This window comes from Coccinella septempunctata, chromosome 4, assembly GCF_907165205.1.
Source record: "Coccinella septempunctata chromosome 4, icCocSept1.1, whole genome shotgun sequence".
NCBI lineage: Eukaryota > Metazoa > Arthropoda > Insecta > Coleoptera > Coccinellidae > Coccinella > Coccinella septempunctata.
Genome location: NC_058192.1, coordinates 29,437,447 through 29,458,734, shown reverse-complemented (window position 1 = coordinate 29,458,734; position 21,288 = coordinate 29,437,447). Strand labels below are relative to the sequence as shown.

Sequence of the window (21,288 nt, the reverse complement as noted above, 5' to 3'; positions counted from 1 at the left end):
TAATACAGAATGAGCTTGTTTCCACCCGACAGCGCTCCACACGATCCAACTTGGTCGGTCATTCGTGCTGTTGGATGGCTAGGCCGTACGACAAGACCCGACAAATCCTCTGTCGTGTGTAGCTACACACGGACCGATTTCACATCACATCGGCCCGACCGAGCTGGGCAGCACAGAACACAAATAATAAGAGAAGTGTAAACTCCCTACTATTCATTGGCAACAGAATTGGCCGCCATCTTAGGTGGCCGAGAAGTGGGGGAAGGCGGGAAAATTCAAATTGGATTTGAATCTTGCTTATATAGATATAAATAAGAGGTGTCGCGCACAAGGGCAATTTCTCAGTTTTGCTGTTTTAAAAATTAGACACTTTTCCAAGCGAAAACTGGCAAGTGATTAATCACCTAGGTGTGGATTGTCATAATAAGTAAATTGTTCTATTATTTGTGATTCAAGAAGTGGAAAGTCATGAAAACAAGAATCTTCATAAATCATTTATTGAATGAATGATAAATATACATAAATTATTGTAAAAATACTTGAAAGATACATAAAATTTGTGAAATGATGATCAATTGACGGATTTTTTGAAATACTTTATAATTTGTGTCACATGTTAGTGAACTTTATTCTAGCTTCCTGGTGTCTGAATAAAATCATTGTCAATTTTTCAGAAACAGGATGACTTTTGAAACAAAAATAGATATATGCAGAAAACATTTAATATTGAATAATAACTGATATTTGCATCTATCATGCAAAATATAATTTTATATAATATATAAAAAAACATTGACATAATATCACAGAGTCCAAAAGTTCAGTCTTCAAAAAATAACATTTAATAGAAAAATTGAGAATAAGGAGGTAATTAAGAAGGAAAAATATATACAAAAAAGTAACAATGCAAATAGTAAAAAAAATGTAAAAATAAATTCTTCAAATAAAAACTCTAAACCCAGAGTCCAAAATCATAACATTTGATAGAAAATATTGAATGAAGGGGTTGTTAAAAGTACGATTCATTCTTATTTCCAAAATATATTCAACGAAAAACATGCAAACAGTAACGAAATAAATAAAAAAAACATTGAATGCAAAAATAATACTATACCACAAATTATCACAATAAGTATACAAAGGAAATATCACAATCAGTTAATTGCTTGTCTTGAAAAAATAACATGGGTTAAAGGGACATTATATGTACACAGGCAAGGGAACCATTTAAACAGTAATAAGAAAAGAAATATAATCTTTGAATAAATATAACCATCACATGATATCACAGAGTCCGTTAGCACAATCACTTTGGCTCTACAAATGGGGAAAAATATATACATATATTAAACGACTAATATACAAGAAGCAATTGGTTCATTGATTATTTATCCTGCTCTCACGTATTATTCGATTTTTTCTTAGATGTCCAGAATGGGGAGGTTTTATAGTTTTATTTTTTTCACGAATATATTTGAAAATTGTTACACGAAAGAGAATTCTGTAAATATTTTGCGAAAGGTCATGGATAGTACAGAATGACATTTTTTGATACTCCCGGGTGAATTTTGAAATGAATTTATCCAGCAATTTTGTCTCATGACCATTTTTGTCCAAAAATTTATATAATTCAATATGAAACTCGTCAACCATTTGAACCAATTGCTCACTTGCATAATTCAACCGAATTTTGTCATCAAATTCTTTGAAACTAACAAAAAGATGCTGACTCAATACGTGTTCTGAAAAGAAGCATTTCCTACAATTTTCACATTCTAAAAATTCCGAAATTTTTAATTTTTTCAAGATGTAGCCGGCTACATAAGAAGAGGCGTGATTTTGATCCGTAATATCATCTACATCATCATCCTCATCGACAACATCAGAATTATTGGTATGTTCTTCACAGCTATCATTCATTTTCCCTATTATATTTACTAATAAAATCCCCAAAATTCCCTAATGAATCACAAAAATCGTTTTCACAGTTAAAGGACTTGTACACCGGTGAACTTAAATTATTGATTACTAAAGTTTTAAGAGCTGCCACGAATTGTGAAGAATTTGGATTTGTATTGCCAAATCCATGTTGCCTTATTTGTCCAAATAAATTTTCAATAGGATCCTGATTGAAATTTCTTAAATTCAAAAACGTCAAACCCTCAAACCGCAAGAGTTTCCATAATTCCATAATAGACCTTATCGTGATAGTCCACCCCTGAACAAATTTAAAATGTTTACTACACTTCCCATTACGAAAAATTTTCCAATTATTAATTTTGGGCAACATATCCGACCAAAATTCTAAATGAGGCGAGTTGTCAGACAATGCAGATCGATATTTTTTTCCATCCGAATTATGAAACTGCGAACTATTCAATGAATCGAATAGATTATCAATCTGATGACAAAACTCAGCGGTATGCAACGCGTTTGTCTCCATATATCCAGACGCACAGAAAGTTTCAATAGCTGCTGCTACAGTGTGACTCAGTTGTCTGGCTGCCACATTCACTTTCATCTTCATATAGGAATCTGAAAAATTGAAATTATTTTCAGTTAATTTACTGCAGCATCTATATGTTCTCTTAGAATTATCAAAATGGAAAGCTTCCTTTATATGGTCCATACAAGCAAACTTCCCTGTCTCAAATTCCAACTTTCCATCGATAATAGAGTTACGAGTACACTTTAAAAGATGAGGGACATCAAATATTGTGAAAACTCGCTGGCCATTAACTACAAAGTGGAAAGGAGAAGGTTGATCATCTGTGTGATCTGAAACTAAGGAGTTCAAGGCAGTTTTGTTAGTACTGCCTTGGTCACAAACAGTCGCACAAATTCTTACACCCACTGCTTGTAATTCCTTAATTATGTCTACTATCAGTTGTTTTAAATTGCAAGATTTGACACTATCTTTTGAAAGATAATATGCAATGGGAATTTTAAAGTTTTTCTGGATGCCCCTTATCATAAAAACGAGAGCATGATTTGCTGGGTTAGATGTTCGACCCAAGGAACCTAAATCTTCGAATCCTGATATCTTCTGATGCCGAATATTATATGATAGATCACTACTAATAGAAATTTCATCAAAAATCAAAACACAGTATGTATCCAACTCATCCATGTTTCCTACCTGAATTCTCAAAAATTCTAGAACTGATTTTAAAATTCCGCATTCAAAAGGTATATTGGAAAGAAGGGTTTGCAAAGTTCTAGGTGCTGGCAATTTAAAAACTGATCTTAAATATCTATAAAGTCTCGGGCTTCTTTTATACATGGCGAGAGCAAAAGTTTTATCATTTATGGTCCATCTTCGACCTGTAGGTGATTTTGCCGAGTTTCTCAATTGGGAATTAATGAAATGCTTGCTAACTGAATTTAAATTTTCTTCAATGAATTTGAATTTACCGTCTCTATACAATCTGTTTATTTCACTAAGCTGAGTTCTTTTATTTCTCAATAATGTTTTCAATTTTGAAAGTTTAGATGTTGTATTTCTGTGTATCCGATACACATCTTTTTCTACTTTACTCGAATCATCAGCCTCCTTCAGGAAAGAAAATTTATGTCTTCTCTTTGAATGTGATAAGGGGCTTATATTATCACAAATAGAAACAATAACTTCTTCATCTGGCTCATTTGATTGAGATATATTGGAATGAAATGAAGTACTGGGTGCCTTCTCAACAGAAGCAGGAGGAGAATGAATCAAAGAGATGTTTCTATCTTGATTGTTGGATTGTGAGATTCTTGGTATAGGATTTTGAATACTATTATCACTAGACAGTTGATTAGAATTAGTGGGTGGAAATGTACAAAGATTACTAGGTAACCCCTTTGAGAATAAGAACTGCTGATAACTTTCCACCTGGTGCGTTACATCGATTGGTGAGTTGGATAAACAATTTTCAATCGAAGATACATCGAATATGTTGAATGGAATATTTGTATTTGAATTTGGATAATTAGATGTGAGAATTTGATGATAAGGTGGATTTACAGGGGCTTTAGGAATTGACAGATATTTGAGGTACTTCGGTTCCCTAGGATTATTGAAATCAGAAAATCTGAAATGATCCTGACAAATTCGGAAATTAGAAACATGGATTTTTGAATCCAAACCACAAATTTTCATCCAAGTTTCTCTTCTTGAGGGATCTTTGGGGAAATAAAAGAAATTTTTATTTTTTTCACCAGGTGGCAAATTTTTTCTGAAGACACTACTGCAGGAAGGATATTTACAAGAGTAAGCAATCTTACAAGAAGATGACGACTTTACTGTAGTACCAGACATATTTAAAGAATTAGTAGCATAAAAGGAAAATATTAAAACAGTTATGAAAATATAATATTAGGAACGATACATTAACCAATAACATTAAAAATATTAATATAATATAATAAATGACGACTTACCTTTCTACTTACCTGCATAAATCAACCATCGAGATAAAGGCGAACTGCATTCAAACATTCTTTCAATCACTATTCGAATTGGATGATTCAAGAGGTCTGAAATACATAAATGAAATTATTTTTAAACCTGTATCATGTTAATCAGAAAATACTTACGTCGTACTATCACATCAAGGATATTGAACAATAATTTTCATGCACTTGTATAAAAACCTTTGTAAACAATCACAACACGCACACTAGCTCAAAGATGGATGATAACAGAGAGAGCGAAGTTCAAAATTCAAAACACGGCACCGGCCACCGGACGGCAATTCGATGTTTTGCGCATGCTTGGCGGCCATTGAAGGTGCCACCAATCAGAAGCTGCTTCTCAATTTCTTACTTTAGTTTCATACCCATGCTGGGCAGTGTGTAGCCGCTATTAGCTGGACAGATAATCCCACCCATAGATTAAAAGAACAGAGAATAGATGGACCACTCCAAAAATACAGTGACTCTATCAAACACAGTGGCGACAATTGGAAATTTAGCAAGAATATGGCGGCTTATAAGCACAGATTTCAATGCTATGATCTATAATTCGGAATGCGGATTGGCTCACGTCACGTCACGTAACCAAATACTCCATATTCTTGTTAAAACGATGAAAAACGAGACAATTGTCGCCACTGTGTTTGATAGAGTCACTGTATCCAAAAACAAACTTCAGCGTCATCTGTTTTTACGGTTTTTACTAATTTTCGACGAAACCAAATAAAGAGGGAATCTGTAACGCTCATTTTTAATTTTCTTGTTATGATCAAGGCAGAATATAATTGAAAATTTCTGAGTGAAAGTCAGTGAAAGATTCGAATAATTGCAGTGAGATAACGAATAATACGAATCTTTATCTGGATTTCTCTCTGATCCGAAGAATCTAACAAAAAATCAGTTCATAATTGAAAACTTTATTGCATTGTTCTTCAACAACATCCGCAAACAAAAGCTTCCTCGAGTTTCACAAGAAGGGGTAATGATAGTTTTCAGAGCAGGTACCAGAGTTGTCTCTGGCAGGTACAAATCGGACTAGATCGGTGGTTAAATAATATAGCTAAGGAATTTTTTTATTTATACAAAATGAAATCTATATTCCCCGATGTTATGAAATCTTTCCTTATATTTCAAGGTTTTCTATATTTTTTCTTTATTGCTCATACAATTTTTATAATTTTTTTCACGGCCTTTTTTTCGTTTATTTGTTTTATATTAGCAACTAAACTCACGAAAATACTACTACTTTCTGAACGATTCAGTTTTTCACCCTTAGCTTCTACATTTGGAGTTTGGAAGACTCGAAGTATTCGTTGCAGTAGTGCTTTACACTCAACAGATGCTCAGCAAACGTAGAATTTCTAGTGCTCTTGTCAGTGAAGAAATTTTTTGTTTAAATATTTCTTTCTGAAGTTTTTCAGCGGTTTGATATAAAAAGACGAACAATCACTTATCACTGTACAAGTAAGTTTATGAACTCCACATTTATTTACCTTATTCGTTCGAAGTTTATTATTTTTCATCTATTTACTCAAGGTATTTTTCATTTTTAAAGTTGATTCGATACTCTCCAATTTCTAAAAGTTTGATATTCTTCAGTATTCTCCCAAATAAGATTTTACTTAATATTAAATATAAAATATGATCCATGAAAATTTCTGCTAGTAATGGGCTTAGAGTTTTACTCATTATTAATCCTTCATTTGATGAATAAAATTCTAATGAATTTTATTCATTGAAAATAATTTTGAGACAGACAGATTTTCAGAAGATCTATTATTTCATTGCGGATTCACATTATTCCTGTAGAGATGTTTTTGTACTGACAGGACTGAAAGAAAGCACAGGAATAGGTTTATTACATCGAAATAAGTTAATTTGGACATTTTTGGGCTAGATATGAATATTATTAACTAGTTCATAGGATTTCTTGATAATGAATTTTGCGGAAAAATTGCAATACGTCTTGATAAATTTTTTTATTATATCATAGTAATTAACAATAAGAATTTGCAATGTATAAGTTAATTTGATATAAAAATTTTAAAGGCCTGAAAATTCTCTCCACTGAGAGAAACTCATTCATTCATTAGATCATCTGGCCAAGGTCTCTATAATCTGGTGTTTGGCATTTGCGTTTAGAGTACCTCTAATGTTTGGATGGTCTCCCAGTCTTGCGTGGTGATTTCGGCTTCTATTTTTGGTGACATCTTCAACGTATGGGATATTAAGGTCTTCATGCAGGGTACGGTTTGAAACATACCATGGTGCGTTAGCTATCATTCGTACTATTTTTGATTCCCTTATTTATATCATAGCAATGTTAAATTTGCTTACGCAATCCCAGAGTTCTATTCCATATGTCCAGATTGTTTTAATTGTGGTTTTGTACAATAATATTTTGTTTTCATGTGATAACTTTGATTTTCTGCCAATCAGCCAGCGGATTTCTTTAATTTCGATATCAATTTGTTTCCTCTTCTTCATTATGTGTTCTTTCCAGGTGAGTATTGTATTCTATTGGAAACCAAGATATTTTCCTGTTATAATTTGTGGAATTGTTCTATTATTCAGACGGATAGGTGGGCATCGTTCCTTTTTCAAAATGAAGTCCAGTTGTTTGGATTTAGTCTCTTTTCCACTTATTCATTCAAATCTGTAGTTCATTTAGATGTTTTTGAACGAGATGTGTTGCTGGATCTCTGTGTGATGCCATTACAACCTTGTCATCGGCAAATATTCCGGTTCTAGTGTGGGTGGATGTTTGTAGTTCCGTCCGAGGTATGAAGTAGGTAGAGTGCTGGGCCCAGAATGCTCCCTTGAGGGACACCAGCTTGAATGCTGTAATATCCCGATATTTCCTGTCCTACTCAGGTTCGAAACTGTCTGTTTATGAGATAGGAATTCAATGTATCAAAGAATTTCAGTGGAAAATGTTTTTGATCTTGTATAACAATCCGGTATACCATACTCTGTCGAATGCCTGACTCACATCCGAAAAGGCTGAAGTACAGTGCATCTTCTGCTTAAAGGCTTGGTTTATTGTTTGTGTTATACTATGTGTTTGTTGGGCGGTCGAATGGCCTTGTCTGAACCCAATGATCGGTGAGAATTTCCGCATTTATTCTAAGTAGGAGTAGCCTTTCTTTATGTGGTGAAAATTTACTCCCTTTGAATGTAATATAGGGTTTATCAACAAGAACTTTGTTTTTCACTATGGCCCCACTGGATCTACATGAAAGTTTTGACATTTGGTTTTTGACATATCTATAGTAGAAACTTGGGCAATTGTTACACTGATTTCCATTTCACTCGAAAATCTTTTCAAAATAATAAAAATTCACCATGAAAATGGTGGATCTGTAAAAGTTTTACAGATCGGTCAAAATAATCGAGAGATGTTAACAACTAAAGTTGGATATAAAGATATGGATCAGAAATATGTGGCAGTTAAAGGGCTAGCTAGATCATGCGATTTACCACCGTTGTGGACATTTATAAGATATCATTTCCCATTCATATTTGCCAAACCATCCTTTTCTGAATAAAATAAAAATTTGAATCATTGTCATCTGAATTTATTGTTTTATTTTGATTAACAAAACAAAGTTCTTGTTGAAAAAGCCTATAAAATGTAATGTCATATCGTTTGGCCGTAAGGCAACAACGATCAATTTTCCATATAATAATCGAAATCTTCTTCTCAGGAAATAGGACAAAATGTTATGATTTTTTATCAACTGCGGCAAAGTTTCGCATAAGTTGGCTTCTGCTTCCTCAGTCCAAAGAAATGTGATGAACCACTTTACATAAGAGTAAACAATGAAATAACTATAGTTATTTCATATAGCAATTCACGAACATTAAGCAGTTCAACAGTTGAACCTCCTAAAAACAACAAAGAGCACCAGCTGGGTGAAGAACGGTGAGAACAACTCTGCTGTAGTTATTTCATTGTTTATTCTTATATAGAGTGGTTTATCACACTTCTTTGGCCTGAGGAAGCAAAAGGCATCTTCTGCGAAACGTCGCCACAGTTGATGTAAAACCATAACACCTTCTATTTTTATTTTGTCCTATTTCCTGAGAAGAAGATTTCGATTGGACGTCACTGCTTCAGCAGGGTTGAGGAATATGGGGACCTGGGTGTTTTGTTGGTTACCGGTAAAAAAAAATTAAAGGAAAAAGTGCTTCTTTTGATCTCGGGAATCTTCTTTTAAAATATATGTACGAATGAAAGACTCACTAGTCACCCTATGTTCATTATTCAATGGGGGCTACCGTTTTTTTGCTCACCAGTTGGCGCCTTTGTAGAGTGAGGTCCTGAACATAGACAAACTAATGCAAGATTTGTTTATCTACGATGACGGGGACTTGTCATTTCACAGATCATAATATTGGAGAAATTGAATATAGAAATATTTGGTTACTAATCAATATCTTGTTCGTCATGTGTGTAAGTCCCTTTCTGACAATGATTTGACTTTACTTCTTTTATAGCATTAAACACGTAATATCAATAAAAGTATTATAGATATATGGAGACCACAAACTTAATATTAATTACATAGTTGAGTCTATGATTTGGACCTCACGCTACACTAGCACATCTAGCGGCGAATTCACACGCGGTAGCCCTCATTGTTTGAATGAATGCATGGATTTTATGCATTATGAGCTTATTTTGTTATTTATCTCAAGTTAAGTTTCTGTTGTTCATGGACAACATGTTTTTTCCCATTCCTCAATTGATTTCTGCTGTGAAATGGTGTATCAATTAAATAAATATATAAATAATGAAGGAACATGGAGATGTGAGTGCAATTTTGTGTTCCGAGATCACTTTAGTGAAAAACATTATTCCGAAAATCATTTCATTAGATGAAATCGTCGCTCATGGGAGTCAAATAACTGAGAATTACATTTTTTCAATGGACTTTCAAAGGTCTGTATCTTTTCAATCTTGTCGAATTGGAAGAAATGGTAAGGGAAGAAAGTGCATCTTTTGACCTCAGGAATCTTCTTTTAAAATATATAACCGATTCAAAGACTCACCCTGTTTTTATTATTCAATTGTATTAAAAAAAAATTATATTCTTTGTGTGGAGTGAGGCATTGAGATATTGTCACAATTTCTGCTAGTATTAGCAGAAATATACTTTCTAGTATACACAATCTCAATTATCTCAATTGTCTTTTTTTTTAGGTACCGCTTTCACAGTTCTATGGGAAAGAGTTGCATTGAAGGATAGAGCAGACGAAGGCGAATTCACTTTTCAAACGACACTACATAAAAATGGAGATATTATTTTTGTTTATAGAAATATACCTTTGATAATAGGAAATATCAAGGACGATCAGCATCCCGTAAAAGTCGGATTGTCAGATGCTTATATTATTGACAGTACCCTTTTCTGTGAGTTGAGCTTTAATTTGAAAAATAGTTATTTTACTCTTTTAGTATTGTTTTTTTTTTCAGTTTTAAGAAGAAAAACTATTTACGAATACCATAGAGTCAATTTCCAAAGAGAAGTAATCAAAAACGGAACTGTGATATTTTTGAAAGCCTTACCTACGTGCCTTGATGCCAATAACTGCACTAACTGTTTGGCGAAGGATTTGCCTTCATTTCAGGTTAGTTTTGATGATGAGTTCCCAGGCCTATGCCTTTTGGGTCTAACTATAAATTTAGTTTTTTGACCTATTTAATTATATTCAAACGTCCAGTTGCAGGAATGTCCATTAAAATTTAATACTCCATCAAATTGCTAATCCTCTATTTTTCCCTTCAAAACTGACAGTTTTAAATTTTGATGGGGCATCAAATCTTAATGGACTTCCTTGCAACTGGACCTTAAAATAGCAAATTTAAATGTTTTGCACACAGAAATTATTATCATTTTTACACTACTCTATTGGCCGTTTTCAATAATCCTATCTATCTATTATTTCAGTTACTGAAGATAGAAAATGCAAGTGAAACGATGGATACATAGGTTTATTGAAAACGGCCGTTAATCGAAGATCATTGAGTTGAAAGATAGGAAACGCCCTCATATCTTTAGTACTAAAAACCGACTACATTTTGGTCAGTGAGAACACATTTGATAATAGGATGTACTGTCAATACAGAAAAACTGTTCAATAACAGATTTCTGTTTTATAATTGGGGTGCCGAAATCCGAATTCCTTGTATTGAATTTCAATTCCATCGACTTGGTTGATACCAGAAAACAAACATGCTGAGCGACAAAACAAAAGTATGGTTTTGTTTTGCGACCAGGATGTTAGTTTTCATCTGAACATTATTTAGAATAAATTGATATCAAAGCAATACGCTGTCGGATGTGCTATATTTTTATTTGCAATTTATACAAAATTTACAAATATTCAAAATTATGGACAACAAATAAAGCTTTGACGAGGACACAAAAGTATATTGTGATCTGCTATACGTCAAAGGTGTGTTATTTCTGTGCAATAGGTTGTTGTAAAGTTTCTTTATGATTTCTTTATGATATGGTCTCTTTATGAGCTCGTTAATTAACTACAAAATCACAGGAATCGATGCACCTATGAAAAAAGGATTAAACTGGGATACTTTTCACAAGGGCCTTGCCGATAGCTAACAGACAAACTAGAAGGCATCTGGACAACAAATAAAAATGAGGGATAGGTTACACCAGTACGCAATGCAATACTCAAACCAAAATCAAAACGATTAAGGTACAATTCCACCAAAACCGTGTGCGGCACAATTGTTCACGAACATTTTGTGCAGCACTCCAGAACGAACAAGCTGTTAACACATTTAGCGTCCGTTTCCACCGGATTAGCTGTGCGTTACTTTTTCATATGGGCGAGTCCACTGCAATGAACTTTTGTGCAGCACAATGTGCGCAACAGTGCCGCACAGTGCAGCACCTTTAGGAGTACGAATAAGTTTCCGCCGTTTTGAGAGAAATGTCATGACACGAGGCTTACGTCAGAGTTTGCAGATGATAACCGACATAAAAATTAGGTTGCTCATTCAAGAGCAATATAACCCTTATCATATTGTGCTCCACGATTTTCCAGTGGGTCTGCTGCACCTTCAAGGGAGTGGAACTATCGGCATCAAAAACTACCCGATGAAGTTCGAATGAATCAGCCTTCTTCAGGAAATATTCTTGAAGTCGTTCAGTTTTCTCAGACAAATCAACAATTCCTCGACCGCCAAGGTGACGTGGCACCTTTGTTCATTCTATTGAGCTTTAGGGGGTGATGTTTATGATGTTTTGTCAGCATTGTTCTTATTCTATCTACTCTTTTAGGCTGCTAAATCGGTGGTGATCCGAGAGATGATAACGAATGAGTACTTCAGTGCTGAACAAGCCTTGGTATTTATTACTTCGGTCAAGTCCTCGCTGTTCAGACTAGTTTTCATTATTCTTCTTTATCTTTGAGTGAACTCCTCCGTCAATTCCCTCTCCAAATGGAACGTTATTTTGGATTGATTCAATATAAACTTCTGTTATGAAACACTGAACCTAAGATCAATGAATAAAACAAAACTTACAAATAGTATCGTTCGATTCATTTTATTTGTTTTGACAGAAGTATAGGTTAAATTTCGTGAGCGGATTGACCGATATGCATCCATCTGCGTATCAAGAATATAATAAGAAAATCGCATTTAATTGACATATAAGATGAAAACTAGCCAACTTCTCACTCTCGTTAAAAAACTTTGTGGATTTATGCAGCAACAAGTAACACTATCAATTAACAAGTATTATTACAATTATTATGTAACAAATAGCCTGAATGTTTGTTATATTTAGCTGTATAAAGGCACCATTTATGCAGACCAAATTAACAATGAATCTATAACTTCACATTTTCATGATAAATAAAGCGTCTTTTCTAAAAACTTCTTTTATATATCAGTGAACCTAAGATGAATTATTAAAACAGAACATACAAGTAGTATCGTACCTTTTGTTATTTGTTTTGACAGAAGTTTTGGTTAGGTTTCTGACCATTGAACTAAAGAAAGTTTAGTTCAATGGATCTGACAGGCCGATGCGCATCTATCTGCGTATTAAGTATAATAAGCGAATATCGCGTTCAAATAACGTAGAAGTTGAGAGTTGGCTTATTATTTGTTAAGTGATATTTGCTATTTGACTGCGTAAACACTCTCATTGAAAAAATGGACATTCAACTTATATTTGCGATTTGTTAATTGATAATTGTTTTTTGCTATTTTGAGATGCATAAATCCACACTAAGTTGAATATCTAATTTCTCAATGATCTCACGCGTTAATTGAACGCGACTTCCCTTCCACAACGGATGGGTATCGTCCCGGCCGTTAACGAAACTTTACCTAAAATCCTGTAGAAATAAATAACAAAGTATAAGATACGAGGAAGTACAATTTTGTACAGCTCGAATAGTTCGCGACGGCATACATCTTACTTCCTTGGATAATCCACGACAACCAATTTAAACATTTCTAAATCCATCTGAAATAATATTTCATTTGAAGAGGTATTTTGACTTTTGACTTGCCTGGAATGAATTATGTAATATGAAAATGAATCTGAGGCATTTATTTTTGATGAAAAATGCTCCTTACAGCATAGTTTTCTGAAGGATATTTCGCCTGATATGACAGGTTGAAGAAATACGAATTTGTGCAAGAAACGTGACAGGGCAAGATCATTTCGATTAGGAACAGGTTCATAAAAAGTGGTAACGTCGTAGGCCGTAGAAGATTGTTGCGTTTTTCTTCAGGAAGGTTGCCGAATATTTCGGTCATTGGAGTTTGTTTTTATTTTTATTTCTCGTGAGGGTTTTCGTTTCGTTACATGCTTATTAATTTCTTCAAATTTTATTCTTCATAGTGAAGTTTTGATTTTCTGCTCATTTTCTATCTTGAATTATTCAAATGATATCGTTTTATTATGAAATATTACGCGAGCGAAGCGGGTTTAACAGGAGTTCAAACCACGGGATTCTCTCGCCATTCGTATAAAGTAAGGGGGGAAAGACTACCAGAATGTGGGATGTTGTCAGAACACTTGAACGGTCAGTAGAAGTTACGAATATTACAATAGTTTCCACGTTCGTCGGAAAGATGGCAGCACTTTGAGAACGTCTTTTTTTCAATTTCAGCAGGTTTCTAATTGTAGCCAATGGCGAGACTTGTCGAGAATTTTTTTATGTGGAAACTCATTGAAAAAATCATTTTATCTCGGAAAGTGAATAACATGAATGAACATCTGTTCTTCAATGAAATAATTTTTATATTTTTTTTTTCTGTTTGAATATTAAAAATAATTCTGATTTTCCGAGATGACGAACTGATTGAATTGAATTCAAATGAAAAACCCATATAATTAGTGGTTTTTGACGTAAGATAACCCTTTTCGCTTTTTGAACTGACCACTAAAACGGTGTACACCCCTCTTAAGCTAGTTAAATTACAATTGACATTGCAACTGAGCGATTTACTTTACGGGATATCGCCATACATTCTCCCACATTTGTATTTTTTTTCTTAGAAGTAGATATTTCGGATAGAATAATAAAAAATGAAAAGTTTTTGTTGCTAGTTTCGATCATAGATTAAATAGATGGATCATAAGCTATTTTCTCAGACTGTTCATTTTTCAAATTATTGCCACTCCCTGTAACCACCAATGAAATGAATTTTCGCTTGTATTCCCCTCCAGATCGCTTCTAAAATTTCTAAGACGGCGTGTGTATTTGTAATTGTCAAAATATTATTTCAATCATTCACGTCGTAATATTTTGGAAAATAAGCAACGATGTGCCGTAAAAGCGTGTGTTTGAAATAGAAGTGCAATTTATACACGAAAGAGGAAAGTGATTTATTTATTCTGGTAAGTTTTTGATCTTTTATTCTTGTTTGAGTTCACGACTTTATGAAATCAGGGGAGGGAGTTAGGGGACGCCAGGGTCGAATTTTGTTTGAATCCCATCTAAAGATAGGATTGAAATGTTGAGTTTATACAATCAAATAATTGATTTCAATTTTAGATTTCCCAGAAATGAAACCAGACGACAGCAGTGGAGAGTTGCACTGGGTCTTGAAAACAATTTACACTTCTCTTGTAATTTATACTCCAGACTTTAGTATAATGAGAGTAATCGACTTTTACCGTAAATTTGAAAAAAGATGCCATCCCGAGTGAGGTAAGATAGGTAGTTTACCACTTTTTTAACTCGCTTTATTGTCTGATTATCACTTTGTTTGGAATTTTGCAAGTGATTTCTGACTACTTCTAGTTTTGTGGTGAACTTGAAATTTATAGTAGATTCTCTTTTTCTTATTATATCATGCTTTTTTGTATGAACATTCTTCCTGGTTTCGAGATGAACAGTAGAAAGAGATTTTAATTGCTTCAATAATGTTGTAATTATAGCCAATACTGTGCCAAACCTGTTATCAATACTGTAGTTTTTGAGGAAAATGGAAGGAAAATGGGAACAATATCAAGAAACACGAATGCCAGTTCAGGATTTGCAGAAATGAAAGCTTCTTGTAGTTCATGGATAAAACAAGTTAGATACATACCTACCCAGGGAGGTATACAAAATTCCTTATAAACTGCTATGGCAAATAAAACTGGTCTTAGGAATGAAAATCCATAAAAATGAGCAGAGGTCATGTTTGAAACTTTTTTTGAAAATCAAAAAAGTTTCCTTTATTCCTAAAATGTATTTCAATGAAAAAATTATGCTACTACTGTAATTATGATTACAATAATGACCATTCAATTAGAGTTCGGATATTCCCATAATTTCATGAGTTATTAAATGAAAATGTCTGTTATCAGGATACCTCATATTTCGAAGTAAAACTTCAGTTGAAAAATTGCAGGAGACAAGCGGAGAACAGAAATTAAAAAACAGCTAGTTGACGTCAGAAAACCGATTTAAGATTACGAGTGAGTCGTCAGTACTTCAAGAAAAAAGTTCCTGCCCTACAAGCAGTTCTCAATTCATTGGAAAGAAAAATTCAAGATGAAAGCTTGGAAAGCCGAGGGAAATACCTAATGAAAAATTTCTTCGAAGACAGCTGCATGCATAAAATACATAAATATGGCAATGGCCTCGAACAGTTAAAAATTATTGAGTTAAAGCTCACAGTTTCGTAAAATAACTCTTTATCATTATGCACTTCAACACCAAAAAGCACTTTTGAGGTGTTATAAAAATTTGAAGGGGGAAGCAGGTTGATGAACTAGGTATTTAAGTTGCTGAAAAACACTGCTCTTTAGTTTATATGCAATATAACTTAATTCAATTTAAAACTGCCCATAAAAAAAAATATTGATGCTTCATCTAGAATTCATCTAGAAGGATTCTTTCATGAGTTACTGTATACAATAAGAAATCATTTCCTATTTCACCAATGATTGGTTCATGTTTGCAGTATTACATTACTGTTTCATTCCGCAAAATCTGTACGGAAGACTTGAGGATTTCTCCAATGAACAAACTCTTTCAGATTCTCATTATACAAATTCCATAAAATTCAGCTGCTTCCACTTCTATTGATTTGAGAATTAACCCTTCTGAAGGGAATTTTTTTCATGAAAGTAATTTTTGATTTTCAGTTTATACTAAGTGAATAAAATTTCAAATACTCTGTATGTAGGTTAGGTTAGGTTAGGTAATTTTTGATTTTCAGTTTATACTTAGTGAATAAAATTTCAAATAATCTGTATGTAGGTTAAAGTCATATTGGCTATTTGTGTATGGTAACGTTGTATTCAAAATAAATTCTTTTTTATATCAGGTGTTTTGGTATTATTAGTTCTACATCCCTTTGATTAGTTGTCATAAGAAAAATACTCGAAATCTTTGCATTGAAACATTTTTTCAATTCGATATAAAATTATCGCCGACTACCTGAAATATTCACAGTGTGACTAGTTCTGAATCCGCCTCTGTCCAGTTCCCCCACCCAAGATATCCAAATTCATATTTATGGCAGTATATTGTGAACGCGTTTTTGTATAGATGCTCTATCTCCTGTTTTATTAATCTATGGTTTCGATAATGTCAAACAAATTAATTTATTTGTTTTCATTTCAGTGCGTTTGGTGTCCAGCTCTCTCGAGGTGCTCAAGTGGTGTGGACCGCCACCGACAGGAATGGATCATGAAAGGTTGCGATCAAACGAGAGTAATGAACATGAGTCAATGCTCACGGTCAACTACGTATGATAATGATGAAAGCAAATCGGCTTATGTCCATGAATCAAATGGTGTAGATGTGACAGATTCGACTAGCGCTTTCAGACAACAAACAGACGTGATTAGAGCCACTCCACCAGATGATATCGGAACTTCAAGTGTATTAGCGATCATGATTTTGTTTTCAATGATAGGAGCTATCTCAATGTGGGTTATCTACGCTTATAGGAATCCTCATACCACTAGTGGCCAAATGTTGATAAGGGTAAGATGACTTGATTTTTACGCTTTTATTTTATATACGGGTGTGAAGGCAGCAACGGTATTTTTTGATTTAGCTATATAATATATAGAATGAAAAAATACTCGTTGCTCGGAGTTCTTTCATGAAAATGGGTTATTCCGAACATGCTGAACATACTACATAGAGTGATAGCAAAACACGCGAGCATAAGCACCTACTGCTCTCCACTCGGAAAACAGATGGGAAATAAGAAAGAAAAGTTTCAGGAATTCGAGATTTTACTACGCAAATGTAAACACATCCAACTTCACCTACGACGGCGTTTCTTACAGTTTCGTGAGGAGTTTTATAATTCGTGAGAACCTTCCTCCTTCTCAATATGTAACCAACCTGGATACGCCTACTAATAGCAAGAAATAATACTCCATATTCCGTAACCCACATTCGGGCGCAAAAAATCGAGATGAATTGTGATCTTTCTTTTTTGAAAAAACCTAGGATATAATGTTAAGATTAAACTGAATAAGTTTGTCAAGGAGGAGATAGAAACGAAACATCTTGAGTGAGTAAATGGTTATGAACTTTCAGATGGGAGTTTTGAGGTATCTATTTAAGGAAAATGCTCCAATTCCATGTGAATATATTCTTTATCTCAATGTTCTCAATATAAGAATAGGAAATTATTCAAGACTTCTAGAATATTTTTTCATTTGATTAGAAACTTTGGAATTGAGAGACAATTGGATACTTCTAGATATTGTATCATCTATTGAGTTCTGTTGAAAATATTTCTAAACTGAAATCTGTTGGAAATATATGAATTTCATTATTTTAATAAATGTTTTTTTCATTGAATGTGAATAAACTCATAATGAGATGTAAGTTGTCACGAGGGAAATTAGTTATTGCTTCTCCTTCATGGAAACTCATTCGATCTTTATGGGGTAAATACCTACTGTAATATTTCAATTGAATCAATGACCCATTTTTTCATCTGCTTCCTGGAATGTGCTTTGATCAATTACATTCGATGAAGAAAAGCTCTTCCCATGATAATTTTGAAGGTAAATCAAAGATATTCAGTATTCAATAATTTATTCTTATTGTTTTCACATTGAAACACTTATACAAGAGAAGGATGATTTTTTCCAATTAATTTTCTCCGCTTTGTCCTATTTTGAATACCTCATATTTTCATTCAATCAATGAAATGAATATATTTTGATTACCTGATACTTGCTGCTAACTTCTGATACTTACAGCAAACTTCTTACTTCGTTTTTGAACATTCTAACTAAATGAATACATGATGGAAACTCCGGAAGGAACCATATTTGTTTTAATATAATATATAACGTATGATCCTCCTCGAATTAATAATGTTATTCTCAATTCTATCATATAATAGTGTTTTCCTCCCGGCCGGGTTAATTTCTTTGTCCTTTTTTTAGAATAGTATTGTGAAGCGAATAATTAGCTTTATACAAGGAGAGATGGACTGATTTCATATTCAGGATAAAGGATTATAAATTATGGTTTATAATCCCTGATTTCATAATTTCATACTATTTTCTTCTTTTTTTTTCTGTTCAGAATGTTTGAAGGATTCCTTCTCCAGAAGATAAATCAGTTCAAAATAGCCGGCCAAGAAAATTTATGGCTAGAGTACATTGAGGAATGACTGAAATCTCCTTACATAATTTTTTGTTCATATTAGAGCTCCCAGGATCGAAATGAAATATTCAGTCTACGATCGAGCGCATATTACTTATTTTTCAAGTTCAAAATGCCCGGCCAAGAAAATTGATAGAGGACTGCATAATGTTTCAAAATGAACTCTGAAAATATTCTTTCATGCTGACCTAGAACACCACCTCAACGATCGAAATGAACCTATATTCTGTTTACGATGAATCGCATGACCATCCAAGAAAATTGATGGAATGGGTGCATGGAGTAATAAATTTTCTTTGCCATTTTATATTTTCAAAAAAAAAGGGACATGCTCTGATCGTAGACAGAATACCAGTTCGTTTTGATCGTTGAAGTTGGAGCTCTAGGGCTGTCAGAAAGAAATAGTAATTTTTCTGAGTAAATCTGATACACTCCTGCATCACTTCTTTTAGCCAGCCGTTCTACACATTCAAAAAAATATGAGGAACATGCTCTCCATCGTTCATTTGAAGCTGGGACTCCAGGATGTAAGGATATTTTATTCATCCTTTTATTTACTCTATCCATCAATTTCCCTGACCCGCTATTTTGAACTGATATCTGCCGGAGTAAAAATCCTTCAAATATTCTGAATAGAAAAGAAAAAAATTGTATGTGAATCTATACTCTATAATCCTTGGTAAGAAGTCACTCTATCTGTTCAAAATCGAGGGTGTTGATTTTGTCAAAAAAGAGTAGTGGACTGTATGACAAGATAATTGAGTTGAAGATGGTATAAAAACATTTATTGTATATCGTTCCCAATCATAAAATAAACAAATCACCTGCATGAAGCTAATACAGTGATAAAAAAACAAATATTAACAACATCTATAGACTCAGAGAGACATTATTCAACTAAAATAACAGATAATCCAGAGCAGTTCAAGTGAGAAGTCACTTGGGGTCAGACTTAGACATGTTTAATAAATTCAAAATTAACACAGCGTTTACAGTGACAATGAAAATTGATTGCGAGAGCCTCTTTATTCCATCAGAAGAACAGAAGGTTAGAATAATGAATTTTAATGAGAAGACCGAGTTGTAGAAGTGAAATAGGCAAAGAGGTGAAACTACATTGTCCAAGAGTGATCAAGAAGGAGAGATAAATCCATTAAATGTGAGTTGACCAATAACACTATTCAACAAGTGTTCTCCCACCTAAGAGATTTATATTTTTTTTGTTAGGTATCCCTCACCTTATTACAAAAATAATAGTACTTACGTTTGTTTAGCTCCCGTTATCAAAATAAAAGCGTGAATTGTCCATGTTCGCACTTCTGTACCCCGTCGATACTTTATAAAATAAACAAACTATTGAAACAAGTTCAGTTTCTGACAGCATTGAATGACTTTGAAAAAGAAGCCTAGTTGTCCTTTGTAGAAGTGACCAAAAATTTTCTTGGGAATCACAAATCTCCGCAATATGTCAATATCGTCAAAACGATGTTACAGGCTCATCAAAAAATGGGATGCAACATGTCCTTAAAGCCCGTTTGCAACAGCCGAGAATTCTCTGGAGAATTCTCTACAAAATTCTCGCAAGAAAACGGCAGAGATTATTTTGTTTGCAACTGAACAGAGAATTCTACCGAAAGTGCGTATGCAACGGTATATAATTCACGGCGCATGAATTTTCGAGCAAATTCTCTAGAGAATTCTCGGCTGTTGCAAACGGGCTTAAAAATACACTTTTTGCAATCACATATTAATGTCTTTCCACAAAATATGGGAGCCGTAAGTGACGAGCATGGAGAGCGATTCCATCAAGACATCGCGTCATTCGAAAAACGCTACCAAGGCAAAGGGGGAACCCCCTATGCTTGCTGATTATTATTGGTCCATCGTTAGAGAAATACTGGAGTCGTCCTACAGCAGAAAAGACAAAAGATCTAAGCGATCGGAATCTTTTACACCATTGCAAATATTATAATGCATTGTTTCTGTTAAAAATCACGAATATAATTTTTAGAAAGAACAAAAGCTAACTTCGACTTTTTATTTATCGTGCGTTCAAACCTTGGCTACGAAGATTAAAAATATATATATTTTCCTTAGGTGGGAGAACAAACCTATAATTTTGTCGATCAGTGTAATTATGATTTAAGTATGAGCAGTGCATGAATCGTACAAGTTGAATGAGAAAAGCCAAATTAATTAATCCGAGGAGTTCTAGAATATTACAAATAAGATCGAAATTAATTAATAAAAAATGAGAGGAACAATCATAATCAATCTGAGAAGAGCAAGAATAGTATAATTAATATACATTACAAGACCAGCGGGTCTTGAAGAGAGATCAATGAATACAACATTTACAGAGACGGACTGCTTCTAAGTAAGCACGATTAGAACATCCATCAGAAAAACAGAAGATACAATTGATAAATTGTGAGAGATGTAAATCGAGAGTACCACTAATAGTTGGTTTCGAGGAGTACAAAAGGCTGAACACTAACATGTATATCGAGCAAGATGAATTAACGTGAGAATGTATCATGAGATAACAAGTTTATATTGAGTAGATCATACCAATTGAGTGTGCACGATTACCAGAGCAGGCTTTCCAGGATGGAGCCACGGACGAGAGTGTATCAACCTGTATCATGGTTTACCATTAATCATTGAACCATAGTTGAGATGTTCACATCTTGTTCTGAA

The 21,288-nt window shown here is 33.7% G+C and overlaps 1 protein-coding gene and 2 long non-coding RNA genes across 5 annotated transcripts in view; 2 read left to right on the top strand and 1 right to left on the bottom strand.

Annotated features, from left to right (window-relative positions):
* LOC123312367 (plexin domain-containing protein 2) overlaps positions 1-21,288 on the top strand; it is a 105,046-nt gene that overhangs the window by 44,856 nt on the left and 38,902 nt on the right. For all 3 annotated transcript variants that reach the window (XM_044896755.1, XM_044896754.1, XR_006537614.1), the window contains 3 exons: positions 9,662-9,871; positions 9,935-10,089; positions 16,570-16,935. In XM_044896755.1, the coding sequence (XP_044752690.1) occupies positions 9,662-9,871; positions 9,935-10,089; positions 16,570-16,935 (731 nt within the window). The remainder of the gene's footprint in view (positions 1-9,661; positions 9,872-9,934; positions 10,090-16,569; positions 16,936-21,288) is intronic.
* On the bottom strand, positions 1,923-4,817 carry LOC123312376. Its single transcript, XR_006537617.1, has 3 exons — positions 4,579-4,817; positions 4,423-4,518; positions 1,923-2,535 (listed from the first exon to the last, which is right to left on the bottom strand). It is a non-coding gene; the product is annotated as an uncharacterized LOC123312376 (long non-coding RNA).
* LOC123312377 lies at positions 15,847-16,269 on the top strand. Its single transcript, XR_006537618.1, has 2 exons — positions 15,847-16,070; positions 16,145-16,269. It is a non-coding gene; the product is annotated as an uncharacterized LOC123312377 (long non-coding RNA).